Genomic DNA, 13,882 nt, shown 5'->3' with positions numbered 1-13,882 from the left:
AGTTAACTTAAAAGTTAATCCGTTAAGCAAAATGTTAACTTCGTTAATTAACGATTAACGGATTAACGAGTTAATGCCCAGCTCTGGCTGTACCAAATAGGTACCATTTGCTTAGATAGGTTTAGGTTTAAAGAATTTATTCTCAAAAAGACAAACAAAAGTCACTTACATGAGAACAATATCGTACACTATACATAATTACAATATGGTCGCCGTTTTAGTTATCAATTTACCTTTTTACAACAATCCAAAATGTATTGAGTTAGCTTTGATTTAAATTGATTACATGAACTTAAATTTTTAATTGATGAAGGTAACGAGTTATAAAGTTGTACTCCTTCGTATGTTATATTTTTTACACTGTAGTTAGTTCGCACTTTCGGCAGAACAAGTAGACTTGCTCGTCGAGTGTTACGCTTATTAATCTGTGATAACTTTAGAAACGATATGTTAGTGTTGATTTGTTTGTTGATGATTTTTCTAATTATAATGCATGTACTGTAGGTATATAGTTGATTAATAGTCATTATTTTCGTTTCATTGTAGATCTTGTCAGTACTCGTTAAATATGGATAATTGAATAAAGCTTTTACTACTTTATTTTGCTTGATCTGTAGCTCATTAAGTTTAGTTTTCGAAGCACTGCCCCAGACCTCAATCAGATATAGTAGATGTGATTTGATTAAAGAATTATAAATCGTATACCGTATTTGTTGAGGTAAACATCTGTTTATGTTGTGCAGTGAACCAATTAGTGAAGTAAGCTTATTTTTTAAATAGTCTATTTGTTCACTCCAAGTCAAATAATTGTTCATTCTCAGTCCAAGGTACTTTTCGTTGGTCTTGTGTTCTAAAGGTATGTTATTGATTGTTAGTAAATTGTGTATTGGTATAGCTTTATTTTTAGGTTTAAATATTATATAACATGTTTTAGTTGTATTTATTGTAAGTAAATTGTATTGGAACCATTCAAATAATTTATCTAGATCTTCCTGTGCCTGTATGATAATATCATGTATATTGGACCCAAAGTAGAATAAACATGTATCGTCTGCATATAATGTTAAATGACCATGCAGGCCTATCTCTGTAATGTTGTTAATATAAATAAGAAATAGTAGCGGACCCAACACAGACCCTTGTGGTACGCCGAAAGAGACTGATGCTGCCTTGCTTTCATAATTTTCTATTTTGACTACTTGCCCGTTCGGCATAAAAGTCAGAAAGATGACATAATGTTGTCTGAAACATGTTGACTTTTAGAGCTCAGCAAAATGTTGTCTTTTCGATAACTTTTTGTCGATGTCATTTTAAAGCAATCTCAATGATAACTAAATGATGACTTTTCGAGATCATATTTTTTTGTTAATAAAACTTTAAAAAAATTTCAGATTTATTGAATTTCCTTAATAATCATTTTTAAAAAACAATTCTAGTTACTTTTTCAAAAATAAATTTAGTGTTCAATTCAAAAATAATTCGAAATTGAAATATACGAAAAATTGAATTGTTAGTACTTTTCGCGACAACAGCGGCCATTTTGTTCTATACGGACCTCTCACTCATCCATTAAAGAGTGATTGTTGACAAGCGTGAATTGCATCGTAATTCGTTCGGCATTGCTAAGTGGTTTTATTCAATTATTACAACATAAACGTAATATTTTTGACTTAACATACTGGTTGAAAATATAATTAAATAGTATTTGTGATTCTTATTATTCAGTTAGTTATCAAGAATTTAATTGCCGAACAAATAAACTTGTAAGTATGAATATAGGTTATAAACACATTTTTTTATATTTTATAACTAATTAAATTATTTAAAATTGTTGTAAGACGATGCTCGTCGCTATTTTAATTAAATGCAGTTTAAATATTTTACTTTTTAAAATATTTCTAACTTTAAACATTTGTATACAATTTTGTTCATTTAATTCATACATTCATACATAATAAAAAAAAAAACTTATTAGCATCGTCTTTGTAAAAGTGTCTGATAAAATTTAGAATGCGCTAAAATTTAATGAATATTTTCAATTTCTAATTTGATATTTTTTTAGGATTCAACACAAGATGTAAAAGTAAGAAACTAAAAGTAGAAAGAGGATAATATCGTCAAGTTCTTCTGATAATGACGGTATGTAACAAATAAAGTTGTTCAATTATATATAATTATTTTGTTCCTTATTAATAAAACACTTTATTTTCAGATAGCGGAATAAATAATATACCAATGCCACCTGCCACGTACGTGAGCCAAAAGGATCAGCAACCACCACCAACATTTAAAACTCCTATATCATTACTTGAGCCGTAAAAGTATTTATAATTTTAATAATAAGATTATTTATATTGGTATGTCATATCGTTATTATTCATTGTGTTATCAAATAAACAATAATTAAACCTATTTACCATGTCGATTTTAATTTTACACTAGCCTCTTAATTTTAACATAAAAACGTTAACTTTATGATATCTAGAAAATGTTATCTTTCTGATATCTTTTTAATGATCTCTAAAAGATGGCGCTAGATGGCTAATAAGAGAGCTTTATGTTAACTTTATGTTAACTTTATGTTGACTTTTTGGTTATCATTTCTGATATCAGATCTTGAATAATGTTAACATTAAGAGAACTTTATGCTATCTTCTTGCCGAACGGGTGTGATCTGTTATTTAGATATGATTTAAGTAAATTAAGTACGTTGCCTTTAATACCGATATTTTCTAGCTTGTGCAATAATATCTTATGACTTACTGTGTCGAATGCTTTTTTAAGGTCGATAAAAGAAGATAAGATTTGACACCTCATTAAAATATATCTAAACTGATAAGTCTGGTTAACGAAAAAAAAATGTTGTCTGTCTATCTGTAAGTGCGCGTTTGTTCCGGATAGTCTTCGAAGCGGCTGAATCAATTTTGTTGGGATTTTTACTTGTAGGTAGATATGTGCGGAAGTGACAGGGTAATTTCTTTTTGTTTAATTACGCGCTGACATGACACGGCTATCCCATATTATTCTATGGAAACAGAAGGGGAAATACAGTATTTACAATAAAGTTTATTTAGAAATAAAACTTGGATATTATTATTTCGTAACATCATGAGAAGTTTGAGATAATAAATGCTACCTCATGAATTTAGTAAAAAAGGACATTTAGTGAGAACCGTGGTTAGTATCACGATGTTTATCACCGGCCCTAGTAAACGTTTTGTAGCGGAGAGATTTTTATCGAGCTCTTTCAAATTCTTAGAAGTTTCATGCTCTTATAAAGTCCAACAAGTTTAAGACAATACTTAATACAATTTAAGACATCAACGCGTAAAAAAACATACAGCATAAAAAGGGAAAAAGGAACTCATTCAACTTGTCACCCGCTGTTTTGCATCACCTTGTTTATTTGCTTTTATCATCAACTAGCTTTTGCCCGCGATTTCGTCCTCGAGGAATTAAAAAATAATGTAGAAATAAATATAACATGTGTTCCTCATCGTGGGTTTCCAATACCAAATACTGTTACGATATGTTTTATACAGAAATTTTTGTCTCAGAAACCTAGACTACACTAACAGTAGTAGATCCCGCAACAACAATATTTGTTGCACGAATTGGCCGGCTCGCCCGGTGCAATACCACGACCACACAGAAGACAGGCGTCAAGTGGAAGCAATTCCGTGTTTCGTCTGATGAGTGTGGTAACGGAGGCCTAATTTTAGTCCTCTTTCCCTTCCCACCCTTTTCTTATTAGGAAAGGATGGGAAGGGGAAGTGGATTTGGCGGAGGAGGGGACGCATAGGAATGAGAAATGTCCACTTTCTGTGCGTCCCCTTCTCCACTGCTTAAAGGTAGGCAACGCATCTGCATTTGCGGATGTCTATGGGCAACGGACGCCTCGCTATTTCGGCGAATCCAGGTGACTGTTTGCTCGTTTGCCACCTTTTGATATATGAAAAAAATAGGGTCAGTGATAATGTAGTTTTCTAATAGAAAAGTTGTTTTTAATATGTACAGTAATTTTTAAGTTTACTCGTTAAATACATATATTTCTTCTTTATTCTATTAGTATACTAGATAAGCTATAGGTACTACAAAGTAACAATTTTTTATTACCGTGTTTTAAAATTATAACCTTTAAAGTAATATGAATAATGTAGACAATAAAAACCCAAAATAATGTGCAAACATTTTAATTGACAACAAATAAGTTTCTTTACATCAAATTGACATAGACATTAAATATATTTTAAATAAATAAAAGTTATTTTTTAATAAATAGCTCAGACGTCAAATAATTTATACAAAACAATACAAAAAATAATAAAATCGATCGAAATACATAGGCCACGTAACATTTAGGCCAAAATGAATACTAATAATGCGATTAAATACATAATAAAAATAAATGTGAGATCTTGGAATGTTTAATGGTCGGTTTCCGAGACCAAAGCCCCCGTTTAAAACATATTGTCATCTATGTATTGTCAAAGATAATGACAGAAATTACGATGTTTTATATAGAGATTTTCGTCTCAGAAACCAAGAGTAAATCATTAAAACAAAAGGTAACGATTCTTTTATCTGCCAATATTATGAATCATTACCTTCAATTTTCTATTTAGAATTAAATATAGCTTTGACAAGCGTCGGTGGCTCATGGTTTAAACACTTGACTTGTAATTTGTAGGTCCTAGGTTCAAATCCCGCCATGTACCAATATGTTTTTCGATTTTGGATTTACATATGTACATTTATCCGACGTTCTTACGATGTAAGAAAACATCGTGATGCTGCACATATCTGAGAAGAAATTTAAAGATATGTGTGAAGTCAACGCGCAATGGACTAGCGTAGTTAACTATAGCCTAGACAGTTAACTTAGGGTAGTCTCTGAGAGCCTCAGTGGGGACATTTACTAAGCTGATGATGATGATGATGATAGCTTTGTTATACTCCATCAAATTGTGAATGTCTTATTACATTTTTCCCCTAACTCTTAAACTACACTTTGGATACTACACAATTAATTCTAAAGTCAAATATGAGAGCTAAAGTTATATTAGGTCCTTACATATGAAATTGGCGTTTTGTATGGGAGGAACAAAAAGTCGAATATTTTTTAATATAATATATTTAATTAATCAAAGTATGAACCATTATTTTCTATGCACTTTTGCCATCTCATAGGTAGTTCATTGATCCCTTTACTAAAAAAACCAGTCGGACGGGAATCAATAAAATCTTTGAAGGCGATTTGGACTGCCCCATCGGAGTTGAATTTTTTCCCTTGCAAGAAGTTATCCATTATTTCGAAAAAAATGGTAATCTGTTGGAGGTAGGTCCGGGGAGTACGGAGGATGTCTTAGACTTTCCAATTGAAGCTCTTCTAATTTAGTAGCCGTCTGTTGCGCAGTGTGTGGTCTAGCGTTGTCGTGAAGCAGCAGTGGCGTGGAGCGATTGACCAGCCTAGGTTGTTTAGCCGCTAGCTTTTCCATCATGGTTTGCAATTGCTGACAATAGACATCAGCCGTAATAGTCTGGCCAGATTTGAGAAAACTGTAATGAACAATACCGGCACTAGTCCACCAAACGCTTACAAGTAACTTTTTTGGGGTTAATTTTCGCTTGGGGCAGGATTTGGCTGGCTGGCCAGGATCCAACCATTGTGCTGAGCGCTTCCGATTATCGTAAAGAACCCATTTTTCATCATAGGTAATGATTCGGTTTTAAATACCTTCATTATTGTGCCGGTTTAGTAATGTAACGCAACAGTCGACGCGCGTTTGCCGGTTTGCTTCAGTCAATTCGTGAGGTACCCACCTTTCAAGCTTTTTAATCTTCCCAATTTGCTTCAAGTGAATTAAAACAGTTTTATCACTAACATCGCAGCCTGCAGCTAACTCGGACGTGGTTTGCGATGGATCCGCTTCCACAATAGCCTTCAACTCTTCATTATCAACTTGAGTCTCAGGCCGTCCACGGGGCTTGTTCTGCAGATCGAAATTTCCAGAACGAAAACGTTGGAACCAAAAACGAACTGTGTTTTCTTTTGCAACACGACCGCCATACACATCATTCACCCTTCGAGTCGTTTCCGCAGCACTAGTGCCACGGTGGAACTCGTACTCGTAAATAATGCGATATTTTAAGTTTTCCATTTTGTAAAATGAGTGACGCAAACAGAAAAAAACAGAAGAAAAAAAACAAATGAATGACGGTCATCGAACCACAAATACATGAGTCTATAGCTGTACAAATTTGAATTTGGAATTCCTTACCAAAGAGGAGAAATTCGTGATTAAAGTGGCCAGTACGAAAAACGCCAATTTCATATGTAAGGACCTAATATATAACTAAAACTAGTAATATGTCTTTTTTTTAAATAAATATATTAATGTTATAACACTATTATATAATAAGCAATTATAGCTTTCAAATCTAGCTTTATTAAGGCCATTTTCTCATAACATATTAACTATTGGAACGAAGTTCCTTATCGCGCGTTGTGAAAGGGGGCTAGACGGAAAAAATTCTTACGAAAAGTTGTCACGACACTTTTTGCTATAGTATGTTAACGACGAATGAGCGCTACTTCACCATGGCAACGACGAGACAATATATAACGAAAATTCATAGAAATAAAATGTACTTCTTGTGAAGACTTAAGTTTTTTATTCATAGAATAAACATTGGTTCCTTCACTAACTAATCGAAAGGAACTTCGTTCCATCCGGGTGTCCCTTGACACCTCTCAAGTTTTATCTTCTTAATGTAACTATGTCGTATAGATTTATATATTATGTATTTGATAAAGCGTAAACTGTAAAATATTGTGTAGAATTCGACGTCCCCATCGAATAATCCTGTAATGAACTCTTACCGGCTTTTTGTTTTTCCGTCGAATTCGGCATCTAAAGGTCCCATTACACGTTGTGATTTTTTTTATATTTTTCTTAATGTTAATTACGGAGATAAAAATTCATTATTGAAACAGATTTTTCTTTTATTTCCGGTATTATAATTTGTCTTTCATAGCGCAGAATACGTCCGGAATATATGAATGATAATTAAATACAATGAAGCTATAAAAATTAGCTTTGTTTTGGTATCTAAAAGATTTTTGTACAATAATTATTAATGAAGTTATTAAAGAAATACGGTTTTTTGTTTCTCCTGAAAAATTTGATTTTTCCTATTACGGGGTTATTCGGTGAGGGTGTCGAATTACAGTTGTTAAAAAAAAAAAACAGATTTATAAACACTTTTTTTCAAGTATTAAAACCATAGATTAAATATTTCTTTTACTTCATAATCTCACAATAAAATTGTATTTATTCGAGTATTGTTTTAAATTTAAATTTTTATAATGATTCTTGAGCATTATTAAATATATTATTTGGATTAAAATAGTAATAAAAAGGATAATTTGAGTTTAATGGCTCCTAAATTTTATAATTTTACGATATTAGGCACTTATTTATTACCAAATCAATACATTTAGAAATATGTTACTTTGTTACATGCTTTTAATTAAGATCAAAGTAAAAAAAAAAAAAACTTTTTTTTTACACATTTCTCTCTGATTTAAAAAATCTTAGATACTCTCCAATTTACTAACGTTAATAATTTTATAAAAAAAAATCTTGTAAATTTAATTACTCAGAAGAAAGTTATTTTAAAATTTAAAAATAATTATGGCAGTAAAAGATTTAATTCAAAACGCAATTATAACACGACTAAATAATATTCATCCGTATACACCGACTAAATTTGTACCCATTGCAGAGAGCTCTCTGTATATTACAAGAGATGATACAACATTTAAACATGATACTTACCTCTAGAGAGGCAAAATAACATCGTAACTTGCCTTAATGAAGTCATTATTCTCGACAACAACTCTAGAGAAATATAGTGTTGCAAACTTATCTGACCCGGTAAAAGTGACGCTGTAATGTATTTTTTTTTCTGTCACAAAACATACTATGAGACATGACAAAACAGTCCGACAAGAATCATGTGACACTTTTTGATAAAGATAGGGGGGAGGGGGGAAATGTGATATTGTACTTTAGTTTCATTTTAGTCCACCAGGTCGCGTAAGTTTGTCGCAATAATATATTGTGACGTAATCAGCAGTTGTGACGTCATCAGTTAAATATCAGCAGCCTTCTCAGTATTGTAGTACTGGTGTGCAAGTTCGAACAGTTCCCTCCTCATCTGCTGAGCCTGGGCCCTGAGCTGTTGTTCCCGAGTTCTTATAGCTCTGTACTGTTCCTCACGCTCCTCAGTGTCTTGAGGTATTAACCAGCGTAAGTAGAGCTCTGAAAGGTACACGGTAAAATATACTTTGTACATAGTTTTAACCCGATTATATCACGAGGTCGTCTGTGAAAACGAAAGCGGAAAACGTCTGTGGTTCAGGGGTTAAGCACTTGACTTGCAATCTGTAGGTCCTGGGTTCGAATTCCGCTATGTATCAATGTGTTTTTTGATTTGCGATTTACATATGTACATTTATCTAACGTTCTTACGGTGAAGGAAAACATCGTACTGCTGCACATATCTGAGAAGAAATTCAATGATATGTGTGAAGTCAACCCGCACTGGGCCAGCGTGTGACTATGACCTAGTCACCCCTAACTTAGGGTAGGCTCCGAGCTCCTCAGTGGGGACGTATAGTGAGCTAATCATGATCGGTACATTCAGTTGGATTTTTATTTTTTTGCTTTTTTAAGTGACAAATCATTCAAATACTCAGTGATTGTTACATTAAAATAGACAAATATCATACCTTCCCAGATAACGAAGCTCATTGGAGCTACAGAGGGCCAGATGACGTTGGGTGTTGGGTCATAAAGTGGGTTGATGAAGGCGGCCAACTCCTCAGGCTGGTTGAGCCACGACCACAAGCTGGTCGTCTGTGAGTACACGCCGCGCACTGAGCGCTCCTGCTCGTTGTCACACAGGAATGTACCTGAAATATATAAACTAATCAAGTGACACATTGAAGTGAGAACAATTAATTTTACTTCGACGTTTTTTTAACGAGGAAAAATATTTTATTTTTAAAATTTGTACAACAGCGATATATCTCTTAGTAACAACAAAAACATAACATCATTGTTTAAATAATAAAAAAAAATGGGAATTTATAGATTCACGTAGAAACATATTGTGTCAGGTAGTACGAAGGTACTAGTTATAATACTAGGTCTTCAGCTGCAGGCAAGCTGCGTGAAGGGTAAAAAATTCCTTTGTGAAACGCACTAAAATATATTTAGCTCCGAAATATATTAACAAATTGTTATGTATTTTAAATAACACAACACACAGTGTAATTGCCCTGAAGAGAAAACTAAATAATATATTGTTAGAAAAATAAGTAATTCTTCACATATCTATGTTATTTAAGTTTTGTACATTACAGTTTAGATTTAGAGGTATATGTAAACAGGTATATGTTTTCTTTCTTTTGGTCTTTTTAAAATTGAATGTTGATTAAGAAGGTGCGACACCTACATACTACGGAAGTGGTTTAGCGAGGTAGTTATTTACATATATTATTACCAACATATTATAAAAAAAATCAGTATGAGTCATGTGATGAAGTGAACATGTTCCATAGTTATTCTTGATACTTACCAAATTGACTAGCATAGGAGTGCTCGAAGAGAGTGATGAGAAAGGATTGCCTGTACTCGAAGCTGCAGGGGAACTGCTCCAGGAACTGTCTGACGCAGTCGAGGAAGAGTGGGAATGTGGGAGCTGCTGCGGGGCGCGGCTGTGACTGACTGAACGCGCCCGAGCGCTGCCGGCTGCCGAATGGGTGCCCGCCCAGCAACCACTCGCGCTCTATCAGAGCCTGGAGACTGGTACAATCATACAAATATAACATCTATAGCAGTTGCTCACGACTTCGTCTTCGCTAAATTAAAAAAAAAACTATATCACCCGGAAATAGCGTAGCTTCCTAACTGTGAAAGAATTTTTCAAATCCGTTAAGTAGTTTTCTAGACTCAATGCAAATAAACAAACAATCAAATCTATCTACTTTATGTCAGTATAGTTAAATGGAATGTCTCTGAGAGTCATTCAAAAGTCACTAAGGGATCTCTCTTAGTAACGGATCTAAGGATCTCCTTAGAATAAAATTTAGTATAAGAAATATACCCTAAAAGTTATTAAGTATCCTTCAATTCCCTTCAGAGAGTAATCAGCTTGTACATTGTAAAATATCTTATTGGAGTAAATAAGTTATATTTTTTTGACAAGTCATCAACTCACCCTCTTATAGTCCTACAGTCTGGGTTCAGAATGATCTGCACCAGGGAGCAGACTAGCAGCGTGGCGTCCTCGCCGCGGGTGCCGTGGATCAACACGGATTCCGCTTTCTGTCAAAATCTAGCTTATTAGTAACAATGTAGCAACCAATATGTGGGCCGTGGGTCGAACATCGCCATCGTATCTTCATCGTCAATTATGTTAAAATTAGCTATCGCCCGCAACTTTGTCAACAAAAAAAAACATAGCAGCCTGTGTGTTCTTCCACATAGTGTTCTAAAACTATACAAAAATTTATCTAAATCAATGCAACCGTTCTGGAGATAACATCCAACAAACTTTCAATCATCCATCCAAATTTTTTATCGCCCAGTATTTTGTGCGCTTAGAAAACGTAACAAAAGTTATTTTAAAGCGTTTGACGCTCTAGAGCAGGGATTCCCAAAGGGGTCCGATATCAACTCAAAGCATTGCTAATTCTCACTCTGTCTTCTACTATTGACCTAAGTCAGAATTAATAATAATAATTGATATTAAAAGTAGGTAATTTGGCCAAAGCCGTGGTAACAGTTGATTTTGGAAAAGGGGGTCACTTGTCCAAAATAGTTTGGAGATCCCTGGTCTAGATTTTTTTAAAAAGCGCCCGTGCAAATGAGGGCACATTCTCCATACTTAATCTTAATCTGTATTAATAATTATAAATTAATAAATACATATTTACTTGGTGCAAATGTTGTGCGACGATGCAGGCTGTGTGCAAGGAGTTTCTCACAGACTCCGGCCAGCCACACGACTCCAGCCGGGATATCCACTTGTCACTAGATATCTCTTTGTCAATGCACGCTGAAAACAATGTTAAGGATGTTTATTTTTTACCAACGAACATTATCCTGTCTTTGAAAAGGTCGGCACAATATGTACAACTATTTTAAATATCTCTATCAGCCGTCATATCTGAATTAACTCACTACTTCACTCTTACACACAATCCATCCATACTTTCTTCGTTCCTCTACCTTTTTAACCATACACATTTAATGTTACAATTAAAGTTACACTATTTATAACTTAAAAAAAGACGAAGAAACCCGTGAATCAAGTTGGCTGAGACATAAAAAGATTTTTTTTTATTTCGTGCTGGCAAAGACAAACATTGTAATAGACAACCACACCTTCAATAAGTTTGGAGAAGCTCTCCAGCAGCTGCTGTTGATTATCAACGTCATCCATTGATCTATTGTAAATTTTCCACTGAGAATAATTTGCCGCACTTTCTGATCCTCCACCTGAAAAAATAACATCATAACCCTAAGAAAACCAAAAAAAAATATCTAACTAAAAACTAACTTCTATTGATCAATTTCCACTGTTTTAAAACTTGAATAAAAAAAATTTTGCTTAGGTACAAAGAAGGCAATTTTTTTTTGTTAAATGTGCAATGAAAAGTGAAGAATTAAAATCTTTGCTTTACTTATAAAGTTGCATACAAATTATGTAAAACTGTTGTTACAAACCTTTATTCTGTTGCTGTGAAATAGCATTGGTACTTCTTAAATCGTAAATGATCCCCTTCATGCCGACATTCACTACAGAGTTCAATATGGCTTCATCAGGTCTACATCGCCTGTGTTTTGGACCAGACAATGGTTGACCTGCGCGTAATAGCACTGCCTGAAATAATAAATTAAAACTATCATAATTTAGCTTTGCATGGATATGTTTATTTTTTATTATAACATTTAACTAAAATGGCAGTGTATAAAAGCGAAATAAAAATGTATTATTTCATAACATCATCAGCTCACTATAGTGACTAGACCATAGTTAACCATGCTGGCCCAGTGCAGGTTAGTTGACTTCACACATAGCTATGAATTTCTTCTCAGATGTTTTCCTTTACCGTAAGAACGTCAGATAAAGGTTCATATGTAAATCGCAAATCGAAAAACACATTGATACATGGCGGGATTCGAACCCAGGGCCTGCAGATTGCAAGTCTAATGCTTAATCCCTGAGCCACCAATGCTCAATTTGTACACATGATGTATTTGGGTTGCGGATTTTTGTCCATATATCTGTTCACAAGGCCCAATGTTCAATGGCTGGACCAATTTTGACGAGACTTAAGGTAGCTAGTATTAAATATAAACATTTGTTATTCCAAATCAAAAATATAATTGAGCATAAATCATTGCAAAGGTAGAGAGATACTGAAGGAAGTATGGATGGATTGTGAGAAAGGGGATATTTGTATGAAGAGACTAAGGCTCTTGCATTTATTTGTTACAAACATGCAAAAAAACTAAATGTAGATAGAAAATTTGTTTTTCTAGTATGAATAAAAAAATACTTACACCATTGTTATGTCTATAAGATAGGATAGGAAATCGACCGCCCTGTCTGAATGATGCTGCAGCTGCTAATGTCTCATCATCAATACACTTAGGCACTACCACAGCTTTAGCATATCCCGGACACACAGTGTAATTCTGATTAACACGAGACACACGCCATTCTTCACTTGCTAACACCTTTGTAAATTCACCTTCAATACTGAAACGAGAGAAAAATATATTTGTTATATTTATTAAACAAAACATATGTATGTAAAACATAATTTTTTTCTTGGTTATTTTAAAAAGAAAGACAGAGTTGAAAACCTATTGTACTAGTGTTTGAAGCAGTGGAAATCTACTTTAATACTATTTGATAATCTTACGTTAATGTTCGATTATATGGTTGTTAATTTTTAGTACTAGATTTTCCAGTAATATTAAAACTTCAGTAAAATTGTTACCTGTATAATGTGTAGCCATTTTCCACAATAGGATGCATATGTCTATAAAAGAATGGATAGAATTGACTGGGATCTTGAATATTGGATAAATTTTCCAATGTCTGTGCAACAAGATTTAGTTCTGGGGTGGTACCAATATCCAGTTGGAATATTCTCAAGTCCTTGCATTTTAGGAAAAGAGAACCTCCTTGTGCCATACCATTTATTGGCTTGTTTTCTTTTTTCTCTATACTATCTATATTCTTATGTAAAAGCTGGAAATAAAAGTGCAGCAATTTTTTAATGTAAGTAAACTAGCCAGGCTAGTCGGTGGCATTGAATTAAGAAGAATCCAAAAAAATTATTGCTTAAGTTGTCCTTAGGATACCATGTTGGTTGATCTTGGTTTCGTACGGATAGTAGTTGAACCACTAATGAGGTAGATTTTACTAAAATTAAAAGACATCATACCCATAATTCACGTACGCCTTCTTTTCTTGAGCTTAAAATCAAATGATGTCCAGTAATACATACTGTGCCGTCTACATTATCGTGATGCGGGTATTTCAATATCACACCGTCTAATTTATTAATTAATATAAGCTCAATAAATTCCATCGGGGTCAGTTTTCCTTAAACCTTAAAAATTATTTCATATGTTCAGAATTTCTTTGAATTACTGTGACAGATATGAAAATATAAAAATATCAATAATTTGAAAGTGTCATTGTCAAACAAATCTATCAAAACAAATTCCGTTTTCGTCCGTCTTTCAGGAATGAATTAATAAAATATAAAATATTTAATATAAATTTTAAT

The 13,882-nt window shown here is 33.5% G+C and overlaps 1 protein-coding gene and 1 long non-coding RNA gene across 2 annotated transcripts; one reads left to right on the top strand and one right to left on the bottom strand.

Annotated features, from left to right (window-relative positions):
• Window positions 1–1,727: 1,727 nt before the first annotated feature.
• On the top strand, window positions 1,728–2,340 carry LOC123723564. Its single transcript, XR_006756786.1, has 3 exons — window positions 1,728–1,763; window positions 2,063–2,139; window positions 2,213–2,340. It is a non-coding gene; the product is annotated as an uncharacterized LOC123723564 (long non-coding RNA).
• A 5,711-nt stretch (window positions 2,341–8,051) lies between these two features.
• On the bottom strand, window positions 8,052–13,766 carry LOC106712312 (myotubularin-related protein 9). Its single transcript, XM_014504824.2, has 10 exons — window positions 13,535–13,766; window positions 13,085–13,338; window positions 12,642–12,840; window positions 11,802–11,958; window positions 11,460–11,573; window positions 11,009–11,130; window positions 10,291–10,397; window positions 9,649–9,875; window positions 8,798–8,980; window positions 8,052–8,327 (listed from the first exon to the last, which is right to left on the bottom strand). The coding sequence occupies exons 1-10, from the start codon at window positions 13,679–13,681 to the stop codon at window positions 8,158–8,160; spliced, it is 1,680 nt and encodes a 559-aa protein (XP_014360310.2). The 5' UTR covers window positions 13,682–13,766; the 3' UTR covers window positions 8,052–8,157.
• Between the last annotated feature and the right edge of the window lie 116 nt (window positions 13,767–13,882).

Source organism: Papilio machaon, chromosome 3, assembly GCF_912999745.1.
Source record: "Papilio machaon chromosome 3, ilPapMach1.1, whole genome shotgun sequence".
Lineage (NCBI taxonomy): Eukaryota > Metazoa > Arthropoda > Insecta > Lepidoptera > Papilionidae > Papilio > Papilio machaon.
This window is presented reverse-complemented; position numbering and strand designations above follow the sequence as displayed.